A 16,189-nucleotide genomic window follows, 5' to 3' on the forward strand; every position below is an offset into this window, starting at 1 on the left:
GAGTTATCACCGTAGATTACTATAGTACGAACCAGGTGGGTAGACAGGGAGAAACCTAGCAAAGTCAAATTCCTCTCTGTGTCCCATGGTCTCTGCATGGCCCAGCAAACCGTGGTTTACCAAACATTTGCTTTTCCATCTTCATGCCAATTGCCTTCTTCCCCTTTGAGGTTCCAAATCACTATCCCCAACATCCTCTTTTGGCTTTAGCTGAAGATAATATTTAACGTGAGGTTTTCAGACATTTCGGCGAGTTACTTAATTTTCCTGGATCCCTTCCATGTACACATATTATTAAACTTTTGTTTAATTTTCTTCTGTTAATCTGTCTTGTCAATTTAATTGTTAGACCAGCCAGAACTAAGAAGGATAGAGGAAAAAGTCCTTCCTCCCCTACACCAGATACTACCCTCCAAAACCCTGAAGCATGGAGGGAGCCTCTACTGGGAAGGAAATTTGCTTTTCACCTTCCTCTGCTGGAATCTGTAGAAAACACAGGATCAGGGATGCTTTGATCTAAAGGGCTGCCTACGTGATCTCAGAAGGATGGAATAATCTAACTGACAATATTTTTCTTCATTTATTTTATTATTGAAAACAATACATGCTTTTTTAATGCAATGATACAGATGTACGTAAAGGAAACAGTGAGAGACTCTTCTCACACACTTCATTGCTGTTTCTCAAAAGGTGGTCATTTTTATCAGATTGTTTTCTACCCTTAAACATCTCTTATATATATGCAAACAACAAATATACAAATATATATAATTAATTATATATATAATTAAAGGATATATATTCATATACACATCGTTTGACTTTTCCACAAATATTATATCATACGTATGGTTTAGCACCTTCTGTCATTTTTGTTTAACATAACGTGACTATCTTTCCCTAGTGGATTACTTTTTAAACTTTGTTCATAGTTCCTGAGGTTACCAACCGGAGCCGGAACCGAGCTCAGGTTCAGCTGATCTCATGCAAAAGTCAGTGTTCAAGAGACACAAGGGTTGGTGCTTTATTCAGGAAGCTGGCAACCTGGGAAGATAGCAAACTAGTGTCCCCAAAACCATCTCCAAGTTGCCAGTTAGAGGGAAAAGGGTTTTATAGGGAAAAACCAGGAAGTTTCAGGGGTGTGCAGGTGCGGGCTATGTGCAGAACAGCACAGACGGCTCCGATAATCATCTCAAAACGGTTCATGCGGTGGTCTGGTCGGAATCATCTTGTTTTAAGCACAGTTAATCTTCAACTCCAGGGTCGGTTTGGTTCCACTTCCTTGAGGCGAATTTCCGGAAGTATGCAAGTCATAGATTCAGTACTGCCCAAGATGGAGCAGCTTGTGTCAAGGCTACGGTCTGGTCATCATGCAGTTAGCTTCTTCCCTCTGGTGGTGGTTTTAGTATCTGCAAAACAACTCAGGAATGTGCATCAGACACTGTTGTCTATGTCCTTCAGGGAAGAACTAAAGATTCAGTGACTCCTATATGGCTGATCTGTTTACATTGTTACCAGTTCTCCTGGCCCAACTGCTAGCTTTTGTTACTATATGTTCACATTCTTCCAATCCTTACCTCTTGAGCTAGCTTCTTCTGACTCTTGGGAGGTCTGGGAGACTAACGCTTTTCTACAAACAAGAGGCAGGTGGAGCACACCAGGTGGAGTTCGGGGTCTCTGTCCCAGGAAGGCCCCCTAGGGTCCTGCTCGGTTACACGGATACATTTCTCCATAAAAGACTGCAGACGTCATCCTTCCCCCACAGAGTTCAGAGTGTCTCTGAAATCCGAGGACAGCTATAATGGTTATGAGCCTCTACCCCATAGGATTCCCTCCCCTTCCCTTTCAAGGGATCTTATCCAATGCCTCAATGAATAACGTGGCAATGAAGAAACAGGAGTAATGAAAAAATGCGCCTATTGGTGACAACTGAAAAAATACACAACCTGAAACTTGAGAGTTCCGTTTTATTCAGGGACCTTACTATAGCCAGGGAATCGGCCTCTCAGCTCTGAGGAACTGTTCCAGGAAGGTAAGGGAGGGGCCAGGATATTTAGGATTTTTTGCTGGGAAAAAAAAAACATGTAGTTGAACATCAAATGATTACTGCCAAACACACACACAAAAAAAGCAGACATCTCAAGTTAATTGTTTTAGTGCTTTTCTAAGTATGGGAAGATGCAAGGGTCTGGGTTCATTGAAATTATTCCTTTGACATGCATCTTAACTATCTAGGGCCAGTATCCTGTTTTTCTCCATCCTGAATTCCCCTCTGGGCGCACCACCAGGGAAGCTGCAGTGGCTGGTGGCTTGATGGCTGCAACATTCGTTGTTTAGTGGAATGGTAGGCAACATGGGTTGTTTCCTGAAATGGCGGGAAACTTTTTGTTTTTTTGTGTGTCCACATTAGTTATATTCAGGACACAGCTGCCAGGGTAATGGGACTTCCTAAAAATATAAAATCCAGCCTGATCCAAACCTTTCAATGGGAGCTTCAAGGAAAATGTTCAGATTCCCTGGCGAAGGTCCTTTTCCTTTTGCTGTTTCCTCTGCTCAAAATTCTCTTCCCAAGGCTTCAGGGCCCCAGTCACCATTGGTAGCTCATCTGGGCATCACCTCCCGCTGGAATACTTGGCAGGACACTTACTTCTGGTGTTGACCTGCTTCCCACCATCAAAGCGCTTGACTTCTGTTTTGCGTGCCTTCCCGCCCCACTGAGGACCAGGACCGGGTCTTGGTCCTGGATGGGTTGTGACTAATAAAGATTGGAGACCTAATCAATTACTCATAAGATTCCACCCGCAAGACCCTCCGGGACTCTTCACAGACCAAGATTGGATTTAGAAATCCAGACGTCCTAGATCTGGAGAATTCCTCCTGGGATGCTCCCTTTAGGATGCGAGGGGCGGGGGCGCTGCTGGGGTGGAAGCATGGTCTGGCAGGCAGTTATTTTCTTTATAGTCTTTCTGTAACGGGATCAGAAAAGATTCTTTCGCCAAACGCCTTCCCGACCCTGAGTTTGCAGTTTCACCACTCACGTAATCAACAAAAAGACTCGGGATTTTAATCGAACGGGAAAAGAATAGGGCCACGTGGTCTATTTTCTGCGGATAGACTAGGAGCCACCTTACCTTTCCGAGCCCGGTTAGCTCAGTCGGTAGAACATCAGACTTTTAATCTGAGGGTCCAGGGTTCAAGTCCCTGTGCAGGCGGTTATTTTAAACTCCTAAAACAAATTTGAGTGTGCGTCCACACCACTCTCGCTGAGCAGGTGTGAGGTTATGCAGAACACACTTGATTCGGCCCTCCTGGAGTTTACAACCCAGGCCAGACCAACGGTGGATTTTGCCGAAAAAGTGAACGGTGAGGAAAGCGACTGATAACTTTCTCTTCCAACCTCAGTCTTTTCTCTTCCAACCTTGTATGATAGATACTTTGCCTTCAGATATTTTTTCCTTAAGACTAACATGTATCATTTTATATAGAAAACGTCAATAAACACATAACCAAGAAAATTGCACCCCTGTCGTCAGAGTCACGGATGGTAATGCTCCTGGCAGTAAATGTGCAAATTTTGGCACTAAGTGATAATAGTTCATGCACTGTTTATTAAAAGCGCGGTGAGAAAACTGGGGTTCCAAGAAATATTTCAGGTCAACACACGTGCTTATAAATCACATCTTCAGCCGAGGACCATTGTCGACCAAATTTCTAACACGCTGATAGGACCCTGACTTCCGTGTATAGACAAACGTTTTTGAAGTCTTCATGTCTGTCGTCAATAAGAAACACTTGCAAGCCCAGCGTAACTATACTTGGCATCAAACTCAAGACCTTCGACGTGTAGACCAGAATGGTGGCCATCACACGATGAAACATCGGACACATAGTCTAAGTAGACTGGGTCCGGGTCATTCCATGATTTGTGATATCTTTAAGAGGTTTAAGCTCTTAGGATCCTCGCGGTGTGTGGGATCGCGGAGGGAGGTGAGCCTTCGGGGGAGACACTGTAAGGAAAGGAAGGTACTCCAGACTCCAGTCCCGTCTAATGATGAGTCAGCAAAAGCCCTGCCGAAACCCGGGATCGAACCAGGGACCTTTAGATCTTCAGTCTAACGCTCTCCCAACTGAGCTATTTCGGCGAGGATGAGGGGCCTTTCAACCCTGTTAAGAAAACTTAAAAGAAAAAAAGAAAACTAAGAAAGTCTTTCATCACTACCTTTCCAATTCCCAATTTCACCTTCCAAATTGCATCTTATTTTAGCTCTGAGATTTCGAGGGCAGTGAGTGAGAAAAAGAATTTCTGTCATGTGGGGAAATTGTCCCAGGCTACATATTATTGTCTTCCTAAGGCTTTTTCTACGTCTCCCCAGGACCCTAATAAGAGGAAAGACAGCCACCTACTAAGTGCCTACTGTGTGCCCAGCACGTCATCTACGTGGTGTCAGTTCAGTCCCCACCCCCCCCCCACACCTGCCTTAAGGTTGATATAGTATGATAATTTTTAAATGAAATAACTAATTTTTCCTCAAATCATCCAGAACCCAAGCAGAGCTATTCAGCTCCAAAGCTCGAAAGGTCTTGGTAGAGAGAGACTTTGATTTGTCTTTTCCTTTTTATTTTTGGTGTTTTGTTTTGTTTTGCTTTTTTCTCACTTTTCACCCCTTGGTGAAAGGGAGAGGGAGTGAACTTGAGGACAGGAAGGAGGAAAGAGCCAGGAGGTCTCAGTGCTCTCCTCCCCTTGTCCTCTCCTTTCCCCCACCTGGTGTGTTCTTGTTCAGTCAGGAAATGATCGGAGCAAAGAGACTCCACTTTTCAAGGTTGCCAGAAATGGACTTGATCACTTTCCAGGGGACTTCCTCAGGAAGAAGAGGCAAAATCCGAGTGTTTGCCTCAGCTCCCTTACTTTGTTTCCCTGGAACACCACCTGAACGCCATGATTCACTTTCTTCAAGAAAGAAGCCCACTCTTCCTTGGGTCGGCGACCATTGCTGTCGCCTCAGCACATACCAACCAACACAAGTCACATGAATACGGGTTCATGATCTTCACATATTGGGAACATATTTCTTTGAAATGGTTTCTTACCTGTTTCAGTGTGTCCTTTGTTCCCTCCCTAGACTGAAAGCTCTTTAATAATAATAGCTGCAGTGTACTGCATGCTCGCTTTGGGGCAAAGACTCTACTAAGCACTATTGCATGCATTGTTACCTCATTTAATCAGCACAGGTTTATGAGAGGGATGTTATTACTATTATTCCCTTTCTCCTGATAAGGAAGCTGTGTTTTGGAGAGAAGAAAATTGTGGGTCTGTGTAGGCACAGGGTAAGGCATTCAGCTTGGAGGGTGAAGGTGTGAAGGCCCTGCCTCCCACTTGAGTTCTACGTCCACCTTCGCCCTGCCCCACCAATCAGCGTTCTTTGGGTGCGTTAGGTAACATAGTCCATCACCTAAGAGGGCAGCTGACTCAATCAGCCCACATCCCCATCCTGTTAATGAGTTCAAGATCGACTTTCTTCTGCTGCCTGGCAGAAGCAAGGAAGGCTCAGTCTCCAGGTAAGCAAGGATGTACCTGCTCCCTTCACCTCACAGGGAAGATTAGTTTAGTCTTGGTGAATCCATGCCTGAGCTCTTGTGTCCACAACCCGACTTCCTCAAAACTTCTCAGGAGCCAAATGCTGTCCTTATTAATTTGTAGTCAGGGGGAGCTAACATTTTTGTTTTTCGAACTCCAGGACACTTCACGTTCCAGCCCCTCAAACGCACTCTTTCCCAGCAGGCACCCTCCTTCTCCCACCAGCAGAAGCTGCCATCTCAACCTCAACTTCTCCCTGGATTCAGGGTCACACTTTGGGGGTTAGCTGTGAGACTGGACCTCGGTAGAGAGGGGGAGCTGTCCTCCTTGGTGCTTCAGTTTCTAGATGGCACCTCTTCCTTTTCAGAGCGCAAAAAATATTCTCTAGAAGGGTAGCAAGGTGGAGTGGAAGGGTGCAGGATCCGTCCCACAATCCTCAGGCACCCAGAGGGAGGGAACCCGAGAGAGAGGGTCTGCAGGGCTCGCTCACGGAGAGCGAAGGGAGGCGGCGACTGCGGGAGCCCCAGCGACTTCCTGAAGGCTTCGTCCCCCTTTCTTTAATTGCAGCAGTAGTTGAGACCAAGCAGCCCAGGCGGCGGCTGCCGAGTAAGCCAGCTTATTTAGACCCTACAGCTATGCACTGCGAATCTCCCGAAGGCCTTTGCACAAAGGCCCGTGGTGTCTGCCTTGCTTTTACCCCCGGGAAGTCGTTGGAAACGCAGGGTACACGCTCCACATTTTACTCCCTTTTCCAAAGTCAACCGGCTAAAACTCAGAGGCCCCTAAAGCTGGTTCTCACTTTTAAAATACCTGGTAAAAAATAAAAATTCCGCCCGAACAGGGACTTGAACCCTGGACCCTCAGATTAAAAGTCTGATGCTCTACCGACTGAGCTATCCGGGCTCACGCAGGAGTGGCGCACTCCGGTGAGTGAAAGCCATGTAATCGTTTGCGCTGCAGCTAGTGGGCGGGATACCGGGTGAGTTTCTGGACTCCTCCTTTGTGTGTGATTCAATCCAATTCCAGTCCAGAGATCCCACGGCGCCGGGCAGGCGAAGTGGGGAGTATGGAAAGAAGGTGATTAAGTCGTTCTCTGGCAGATGAATACAGATTTCTCAAATAAAACAGAACACGTCCTCTTTTATATAGAGACCCCTTGGCAAACGTGAATCCTGATTTCTGCAAACCCCTGCGGAGGGAGGAGAAGCCGCTTACTCACTGTCTCCGCCCCTCCGCGATTCCTTGCCCTAAACCCAAAGCGCACAGGGTCGGAGACCACAGTTCAGTGTTACAGGTACCAAGCTGCTACTTCTCCCGAGAAGCGCCACTTCGCAGTTCCCTGTTCCCATCCTAGGCGCCCACGAAACGGATGAGCTGAAAGAGACGATCTGGGATCCAGCCAGAAGTGGTGGCAGCCGCCACCGCCCTGGGCTCTGAGAGCGCGCCCGCGCCCCGCTCGCCACCCTCCCCCGCCCCCACGGGCCTGGCCTTTGCGCACGCGCGCTCACCCCACTCTGGGTAGGCTGAACCCACCTCCCTCCACTTCTCAAGCGTACACGCCACTGTTTTCGTTCTACAGATCCCGCTATACCTTTTCAATCCTCCGGGCCTTGGCTCACGGTGTTCCCTCTAACTGGAATGCCACCTCCCTTTCACTTCTTCCCCCTCGTCCGCCCAAAGCACTTTTGAGGACTCAGCTTAACCGCCATCCCACCGGGGAAGCTCTTGCTGACCCGCACCATCCCTGGTCTCCTCCCTTGCACTGGGGAGCTACTATAGAGCTGGTAGCAGACCTTTGGGACCGTGTAATCAATGCTTTAATAGAGGAATATATACTTTGGTAACACCGAGGAATGACTAGAATGTGGGTAGAGCAGAACCTGGCAGGAAAAAAGACATTAGAACTGTGCCTTGAAAGGTGAGTAGGGGTATGCCAGGCTTGCGAGCTTGGAGATGCAGGCAGACACACCTGTCTTCTTCTCAGAGCTTCTTGCTTGTATCCAAATACTTCCCAAAGGGATTCCTCAGGCTGGAAACTGGGAAGGGTTTGCCCTTTCAGGGCAAAGGCCTAACATTTCCTAGGAGTATGGTGCCCACCTGTGTGTAACACTTTAAAGCATGCTGTCTGGGTGGATAGAGAATTATTTATTGGTTTTTTTTTTAATTGGCTCAGGGCATTGTGGGGGCCGTCAAGTCTAGAATCTGTTGGGTTGGCCAACAAGCTGGAAATTCAGGTAAGAGTTGATGTTGCATCTTGAGTCCAGCTTCAGCAGGGCAGCCAGCTGGAGGCTCAGGCAGGCCTTCTGTGTTACAGTCTTGAGGAGAATTCCTTCTTCATCAGGAAACCCCAGTCTTTGTTCTTAAACCTTCACCTCATTGGACGAGGCACACCCACGTTATGGAGGGTAATGTGCTTTACTCAGAGTCTACTGATTTAAATGTTAATCACATCCAAAGAATACCTTCACAGCACCACCTAGACTGGCATTTGGGCACCATAGCTAGCCAAACTGACACATAAAATTCACCATCACACATGGCGGCATACATCATGCAAAGTTTGAACTGCCCGATCTATTCATCCACCATTTTGTTTTCCTTCCTTTTGATGATCATTGAATTTTTCAAAGAGTCCCTTAAGCAAAATGCATCCTTCCACCCAAGAGCGCAAAGTTTTGGGGGCTGAAGCCCCTCATCAGCAGGCATCTTGGCACAGATTAACAGAAAGGGGAGGACAAATAATAGGTCCAAAAGCAATAGCTCTCCATGTTGCCTTTTATGTGAGGACTAGGTCTCATTCCTCTCTCTCCATGTCCCAGCCTGGGAGCTGGCAGAAAAGAAGGCATTCCCTGAGCGTGTGTTCCATTGCACTGCCTTGAATGGAGTGGCTCATCATCTTAACACGATTTTTTTTTTTTTTTTAAAGATTCATTCCAGCTTCCAAATCTCCCTTTCCTCCACCCCCATCCCAGGCGAGAGCGGACAGCTCTGGAAGCCTGGGACCAGGTGAGATGGCTGATTCCTGGGGTGTTTCCTGGTGATCCCCACCAAGGTCTTGTCCGGTGGTGATAAGAACAAATCAGCTGATGGACGCAAATGCATTTTGAAACCTGAGAGATGAGAATAAGAAATTACCAGTCTCTTCTGAAATCCACTTCGTCCTGACTATAGTTTCTGAGTATCTTTCCGGGGGCGCGGTGTGGGGTGGAGGGGCGCACCCAGAGATGTGTGGGGATATGATGTACAATAGTGGTTTGCGATTTAGCGAATAAAAATACAGTTAAATTTGAATTTCAGAAAAATAACGAATGTGTATTATGTCCCCATGCCAATCTTTGGGAGGCTTATACTAGAAATAGTCATTGTTTCTCCGAAATTCAAATTTAATTGGGCGTCCTGTATTTGATTTGGTAACGCTAGTGTAGACATAAACCAGAAAGGAATTCCAACCCTACCCCACCCCGCCACCGCCACCATCAGCAAAAGCTGTCCTTGTTATTGTTAAACCCCAAGCTGAAATCGAGGATTTCTTTCTGTGCAGCCCCGCGCCCCGCACGTGGTGGCTCCGTGACCGCCAAATCCCCCTGCGGAGCCCCGGCGCGCCCGTCCCAGCGGAGAGACAGTCCAACGCCGGCAGCTCCTGGAACGTGGTCGGAAAGAAGTCGGCGGGCTGGGATGAATTAGAAAGCGAACGGCGCACGGTGTGTGGGGAGAGCCGGCCGGCCACACAGAGCAGCTTAAAAGCAAAGACATAAATCCCTTTACGGTTTCCTCCTTCCCAGAGAAAAGAAAGAAAACCTGCCCGTGCTTCCGGGTCCACCCAAGCTCATCATCATCCATGCCCAAGTGAGACCTGGGTGGCAGCCTGAGATCCCCTCCTTACAGAGGCGGAGACAAGTACGCATACTATTGAGAAGAGGAGAGTCACGGAACCGTTGCCGAAACCTGGGATCGAACCAGGAACCTTTAGATTTTCAGTCTAATGGTCTCCCAACTGAGCTATTTCGACTTCCATTGGAAAAAGTTTTCCTTATATCTGTAATGAAATAATATCTGTTCCATTGCAGCAAAAAAGGATTCGGTTATAGGTTCAGCTGGAGGTAGGCACTTAACGAATATTAGAGGTGATGAGGCAAGGCCTCTGTTTATAAGCTAGATGTGATAAATAATTTTACTTTTCTCTGTTTTTTAACTACCCTTAAATTTGCTTTTCTCACTTAAAAATAAATCATGGACTTTTTTTTTTTTCATGTCAGCTATGTAGACCTATTTCATTCTTTTTAACCCATGCACAGTATTGGATTGTATGGATATAACACAATCCATGTAATCAGATTCCTAATGATGGACATTTTGACTTTTTTCCCCTAGGTTTCATTATTAAAAACAATACTGCAATGACTATCCTTTTGTATTTGTTTTTCTTGTGAGAAGGCAGATTTCGCAAGTCCCAAAGACATGAACATTTTGAATTTTTCAGATATTGTCAAAGTGGTCTCAAGAAATGTATGCAAGAGGACAGACAGGAAGGCCATTTGTAAAGATTTCAAATGTAAATTTTCAATGTTACCTCCTGATGAAGTATATATAGAGTCATTGTATGTTAAAAGCACTGATTTGCTAAACCTAACTAAAGTATACCTCAATTTCTGTAATCTCATCTTAGCGTTTAAAAAATTTGAAACATACAGACATTGTCAAAATGTGGAATTGGCTCAGACCTCTCAAACTCTGAGAAGCAAGCTGTGGTTTAATAATATCCCCTAATATGCTGATTTATCCCACCTCCTCCTCCCATTTCATAATTTTGTGACCCTTGCTTTTATATATATATATATATATATATATATATATATATATATATATAATTGCACTAGCCCTAACCCTAATTGAATCAGAATCTCTGCAGATGGGGCTCAGGATTATATATTTTTTAACTTGCAGGTGATTTTACTGTGCAGCCCCTCTCAGCATCTCATTCCTCAGTTCTCACAAAAATGTAGCCATTACATTTGGACCCATGTTTTAAATCGCTTCCTCAACCTCTCCTCAGGCTCCTCCAACTCAGAATGCCCCCAAATGAACCCATCTTTCCCTCTAGACTTGTTTAGCTTGCTACCACCTTCCTTCTAAGTTTCCTGAGCCAGAAAAATACACGTTCCTCCCTCCCTCCCTCCCTCCCTCTGCTCTCCACCAATGATCATACTCAAGTGCTGTTCATTCCAGGCAATACTGGAATCCCTGCACTTCTCTTCATTCTCACAACTTCTCCAATCTCTTAATTGATCTACCTGTCAATCATTTTCCACACTGGAACCCATCACCCTGCTTACAAATCTTTCACTGGCTCCCTTGCTGAAAACGAAAACCAAGGTTTCTTTTTTTTTTTTTTTTAATCAATTTTTTTTTTTTATTACACTATACTAAGTGTGCTTTATTTATTTATTTATGGCTGTGTTGGATATTCGTTTCTGTGCGAGGGCCTTCCCTAGTTGCGGCAAGCGGGGGCCACTCTTCATCATGATGCGCGGGCCTCTCACCATCGCGGCCTCTCCCGTTGCGGAGCACAGGCTCCAGACGCGCAGGCTCAGCAATTGTGGCTCACGGGCCCATTTGCTCCGCGGCATGTGGGAATCTTCCCAGACCAGGGCTCGAACCCGCGTCCCCTAGATTGGCAGGCAGACTCTCAACCACTGCGCCACCAGGGAAGCCCCCAAGGTTTCTTTATGTGGTATATGAAGACTTCCGTGACTTGGGCCTTACCTCTCTCCATCACTGTATCAGTGCCCTCTCCTTGACCTTAAACTCCAGCCATTCATGCAGCCATCCAAACGCAGGATGCTTTCCTCGACTTTGCTCTCCATCTTTATCCATGCAGCATCTTATACATTGCCCTTCCCCTAACCCCTATTAAACCTGCAACTCTCAACTCAGATACATTCTCCTAGTTGTATTGAATAGAAGGCTTCCCTGACATGTCTTTATCCCCTCCCTCCCACTCCCTATAGGCTTGTTGCCCCTCTACAGTGCTTTCATGCCATTTATCAAACTAGATTGTAATTGCCCGTTTATCTGAGCTCTTTCTTCCCATTTGTATCTCTAATGTTATGTTATGTAACAAGCTGGAAGTCAATGTTGAATGAATGAACGAATGGAGACATTCCTAGCCATACCTATCTCAGGGCCAACTGGTTCTTTACTAACTTCTTAAATCACCTGGTCAAACTCAGGTGTGACCTCTGCAAGGCTACTTATAGAAGATTCTGAGCTCTTTAGTTCTTGCCTTTAAAGATGCCTCATCTGACCAGCTTGCTTCCTTCCCCTGGGGCATCATTGTGAACCCCAAAAGGAGCACTCTACTTGAAAAGACAGTAGGGAGGAAAGACTGAGGAGAACATAACCACAGATAATTTTATGAGCTTCAGAAGGGAAAGCCAGGGAAGGCTTGAGGGATGCGTCCCACAGGGCAGGGCACAGTACTGGGCAAAAGCTTTATAAAATTTTAGAAGCAAGCTCTAAATTTTGATAATCTTAGGGTTTCACAAGGTATATACCTTATAGTGAATAAATTCTAAAGATTTTTCTACACTTCATTTTAGGACTATACTATAGGTTGATTTTCACTTATCTTGCAGAAAGTAGAGCAGACCCTTGAAATTTATAGGTTTAACATTTTTGTGGGAGTTCAGAGGTCCCTGACAGGTGTAATTTTGAATCATGAGTAAGCTACACTCCTTGGGATCCACATCCCAACCCATCATGTCACAGTAGCCCATTAAAGGACTGAAGGAGGGATTATTCAAATGTTTCAGGTACATTGACTGCCCCTATTGGAGGAAATTACATACCATACGGTATTCAAGATCGCAGGATGCAGCTCTCACCAAGTGTCAAGGGTCGACTACCACGGTTTTTAGCTTGCCAGAAAAAAAACGTTGCCGATACTTAACATCAAGGCTAAGTGGCCTTCCCAAGAACCAGGCTAGAAAAGACAATCCCTGACAACATAGCTGATTTTGTGGGCATGAGAGCCTTGAGAAATCAAGGAGCCAGAAGGCTGAACTTCAAGAATGCTCCTTCCGGGACATCCCTGGCGGTCCAGTGGTTAAGACTTCATGCTTCCAATGCAGGGGGCGTGGTGGGTTCAATCTCTGGTCGGGGAACTAAGATTCTGCATGCTGCATGGCATGGCCAAAAAAAAAAAAAAAAAAAGAATGCTCCAATGCCCCTTCCTTCACGTGGGACTCCCAAAATGGTATTATCCACATTAAGAAGCTTCTGGAAACAGAGATATGCATTTCTGCACGATGTATAATCCAGGAGGAAATGACTTAACTACCAGCCGCCTTCCAACCCAGTTTCTCAAAGAGCACAAGTTTGTAAAGGTCACAAACTCTGGGGTTAAACCAACCCAGCTTTGAATTCCAGTACTGTGACTAACCAATCAGCTATGTGACCTTGAATAGATTTATTCAGTTTCTTTTTTGAGCCTTTCCTCATATTCAACATGACAATTGTAACATATACTTCTTGAAAGTGTTTAAGTGGAAGCCTGGCAAAGTTGAGAGCTCCAGTCTCAGCACTCTGGGCGAAGAAGCAGATGATCAGTGAGGTGCAGCGCCCCCTCCGGGCAGGAACTGGCGCTCACCCTCATCGGAGGCCACTCCATGCCCCTTCGTTCACTTTGCCCACCTTCTCCCCTCCCTGAACTGTGCAGAGAAAAACAAGCATTTTCACTGTCTTTTACTTCTCTCCAAGGTCTTCAAATCAATACTCAATTGCTTATGTTTCAAAATATAGAATTTGAATCCTTACACGGAACAGCTAAGATCCTGAAAATCTAAATGGGCAAGAGAAATTAAATTCAAGAAAACTTTTATTTTTTGAGGTGAAACAGGCCCAGTATCAAAAACACTAGAAACCGTTCCCCTATGGCAAGGTGGGACCCTGACAGTGACATGGCACTGAAGCATCAGGGGCTGTTAAAACTACTCATGTGGTCATTAGGTCCTCCGGATTGTTGTTGAATAGTCGAAACATCTGGAAATCCGCGCCCAGTTTTTCTTTCCATCTCCCATGACAATCAAGTTCCCAGACTGCCAAGAACAAATCACCGAGGGGCCACTTCTCCACCTCTTCCCACTGTCTCCTCCTTAAGTAGAAGTGAATCAGACAAACAATATGACTTTTTAAAAATTATTTAATTTAGTAGTTTTCTTGGAAAAAAAACAGTAAGGCAAAAAAACCGAAAATATATATAGTTTTGTTTTGTTTTCATGTGACTTTATTTCACCTGAAGGACTCGAAGCCTCTTCCATTAGCAGGAACCTCACTGGGGATCAGGCTGGAAATGTAGTGCAGATGGTGGCGGAAGAACGGGGAAGGGGGGGCAGGAGACAGAGCAGGGAAGTTCCGTCTGTTTGGGGAGTTCCCGCTGTCTAAAGCTCCGCCCCCCACCCCAGTTACGTCAACGCTTTTATGGGCCTCCTTGAAAGAAGCAGCCCTGGAATAATCCCTTGCTTATGCTGGGAATCGAGTTCGTAGGAGGAAATTCCCCAGGAGTTGTCCCTCTCTCAAGTTCATCACAGCTAGGAAGGAAGGGATGGTGGGGAAGAAATAAGAGTACTGTTTACCCAGTATAAATCCAATTTCCCCGCAGGGATGGCTTCCTCTGGAATGATTCTCCCCCCTAGCACCCACACTGGCTGAGGCTCGGCAGTTAAGGAACAGGAACAAAAAACACTAACAAAAAGCATACAAGGAAGGCACCTCGATTTGTGATCCTCAACCAAGGGTGGGTGGCACAGGGGTTAGATTTCTGAACAAGACAACTTAAACAAATACAGAACAAAAAAATGAAGGAAACCAGGGCCCAGCAGGAGCAGTTCTCTTACCCACCCCACGGGACAGCGCTTTTAGCTCCGATTCCTAGGAAGAAGGCTCTTTTGGGGATCAGCTCTGTGTGCTGAGATCTGGACAGAGGCAGGCTGAAACTGGAAATTACCCTCCTGACTTTCTACCCATACTCTTCCTAGTAAGAGAAGGAAAAAAGGTAGGAAAGAAGTTATGGATTTCATTTTCAAGAGTCAGGTAATTAGAAGAGCAGAGTCTAGACAGCAGTGGGCACCTCATGATACAAACCATGGACAAAGTCCCTGCTCAGCAACCGCTGGGTGGGGTCCTGCTCAGGTTTGGAATCTGTCTGCCCCTGAAAGAGGGAAAGCAGAGGGGGCTCCGATCCACATCAGTGTGTCCAAGAGAGAGTCCCAGGGAGACAAGTGATATCAAAAATCAAGATTCTTAATGGGAAGAAGGAAAATCAAACCAAAGAAAAATTAGATTTTTCTCTACATATATATAATATACAGATACTTAACGCATTATTCCAGAGGTGGCTCCAGTCCTTGGGGCTTGAGAGATGGTGAAAACTTATTCCAGATAAACTCCTTCTCTCAGATTCTGAAGTATATCAGAATGGGACAGGTAATGCTTCGCTCCACAGGGCACAAACCCGCATCAGTATTGTGCGGAGGAAGAGAGGAAAGGCAATGAAGGATGGGGGTGAGGAGGAACGGGGAAAGCGAAAGTGGCCAGCAGTCTTCTTCCATCCTGCCTGGTGTTCTCAGAAGTTCTCCGCCTGAGCAAGTCCGTAAAACCCCTTTGTGAGGATAACGCAACCCTCCTACCGACCACCCAAGTGGCCCTGGTTGCTGTCAAAGAAGATGGAGAACAGCAGCAGGGTGTTTTACGCGAGTGAAGATCGAAACTTCCAAGAATTTAATTCTGAACGTCCCGGCCTTGCAAAACAGTCCCTCTCACAAGTGTTCCAGTGCCACGGTGTTCTCTGCACGGACAGCCCGTTACATTGACCCCATTTGTGAACACTTCATAACGTCACGCCTGAGCTCCACCACGAGCATTCACAATGCCTCTGTTGGTAAGTCTTACGTGTTTCTTTTTAAAGGGAAGCTCTAGAATCAGCTCTCGCTCTGAACAGCTCCGGAACGCCCCCGCACCATCCTCTTCCGCAGGTCTTGGCTGGGCAGGCTCTGTCAGGGGAGGGTGAGGGACAGCATCTCAAACCGGGGCAGAGGGAGAGGGAAGAGTCAGGAGCACGAGACTCTGCGGAGGTGGGGCGACACTAACACTCGGCCACGACGCCTCTCCCTCACACACACAGTATCTAGAATGTCGATTTCAGTTTCAATCAGCTAAGGCAACCAGCCAATCACCACCAACGGTGTCTGCTTCTGGTGATTGATTCGGAAAAAATGATTGGTTAAGACAGACAAACTTGAGGAAAGCTCTCCGTAAGAGAGTCACAACTGCCAGCTTTCCCGCGCATCCTGTCTTCTTCTCCTTGCGATCCTCCTCCTTTCGTCACGGCCGGTTCAGAAAATGTCCGGGCACGAGCTCCAGTCCTGTTTCTCTTTACACTCCCAGTATCCTCCCCTATATATATGGGTTAACTCCTTGGTAACGGGGTCCTTCTTCCGCTCGAACCACAGTGCCTTGTAGGGATCGTAGGGCGTGCCTAAAAGGGAAAGAGGGTAAAGAAAAACAGAATTAGAGCCGAAAACACATGGGCATTTGCCACGCATCGGGATTGGGAAA

At 46.3% G+C, this 16,189-nt stretch overlaps 1 protein-coding gene and 4 non-coding genes across 5 annotated transcripts in view; 1 reads left to right on the forward strand and 4 right to left on the reverse strand.

The window, feature by feature from the left end:
- The first annotated feature begins 3,139 nt into the window (after positions 1 to 3,139).
- Positions 3,140 to 3,212, forward strand: TRNAK-UUU (transfer RNA lysine (anticodon UUU)). The gene has a single exon. It is a non-coding gene; the product is annotated as a tRNA-Lys (tRNA).
- Positions 3,213 to 4,069: 857 nt separating this feature from the next.
- Positions 4,070 to 4,142, reverse strand: TRNAF-GAA (transfer RNA phenylalanine (anticodon GAA)). Its single transcript has one exon. It is a non-coding gene; the product is annotated as a tRNA-Phe (tRNA).
- Positions 4,143 to 6,405: 2,263 nt separating this feature from the next.
- Positions 6,406 to 6,478, reverse strand: TRNAK-UUU (transfer RNA lysine (anticodon UUU)). Its single transcript has one exon. It is a non-coding gene; the product is annotated as a tRNA-Lys (tRNA).
- A 3,033-nt stretch (positions 6,479 to 9,511) lies between these two features.
- Positions 9,512 to 9,584, reverse strand: TRNAF-GAA (transfer RNA phenylalanine (anticodon GAA)). The gene has a single exon. It is a non-coding gene; the product is annotated as a tRNA-Phe (tRNA).
- Positions 9,585 to 13,757: 4,173 nt separating this feature from the next.
- OSBP (oxysterol binding protein) overlaps positions 13,758 to 16,189 on the reverse strand; it is a 34,402-nt gene continuing 31,970 nt past the window's right edge. Inside the window, exon 14 of the mRNA XM_059931658.1 lies at positions 13,758 to 16,109. Coding sequence (XP_059787641.1) covers positions 15,967 to 16,109 — 143 coding nt within the window. The 3' untranslated portion in view covers positions 13,758 to 15,966. The remainder of the gene's footprint in view (positions 16,110 to 16,189) is intronic.

This window comes from Balaenoptera ricei, chromosome 8 (assembly GCF_028023285.1).
Source record: "Balaenoptera ricei isolate mBalRic1 chromosome 8, mBalRic1.hap2, whole genome shotgun sequence".
In the NCBI taxonomy this organism is placed as follows: domain Eukaryota; kingdom Metazoa; phylum Chordata; class Mammalia; order Artiodactyla; family Balaenopteridae; genus Balaenoptera; species Balaenoptera ricei.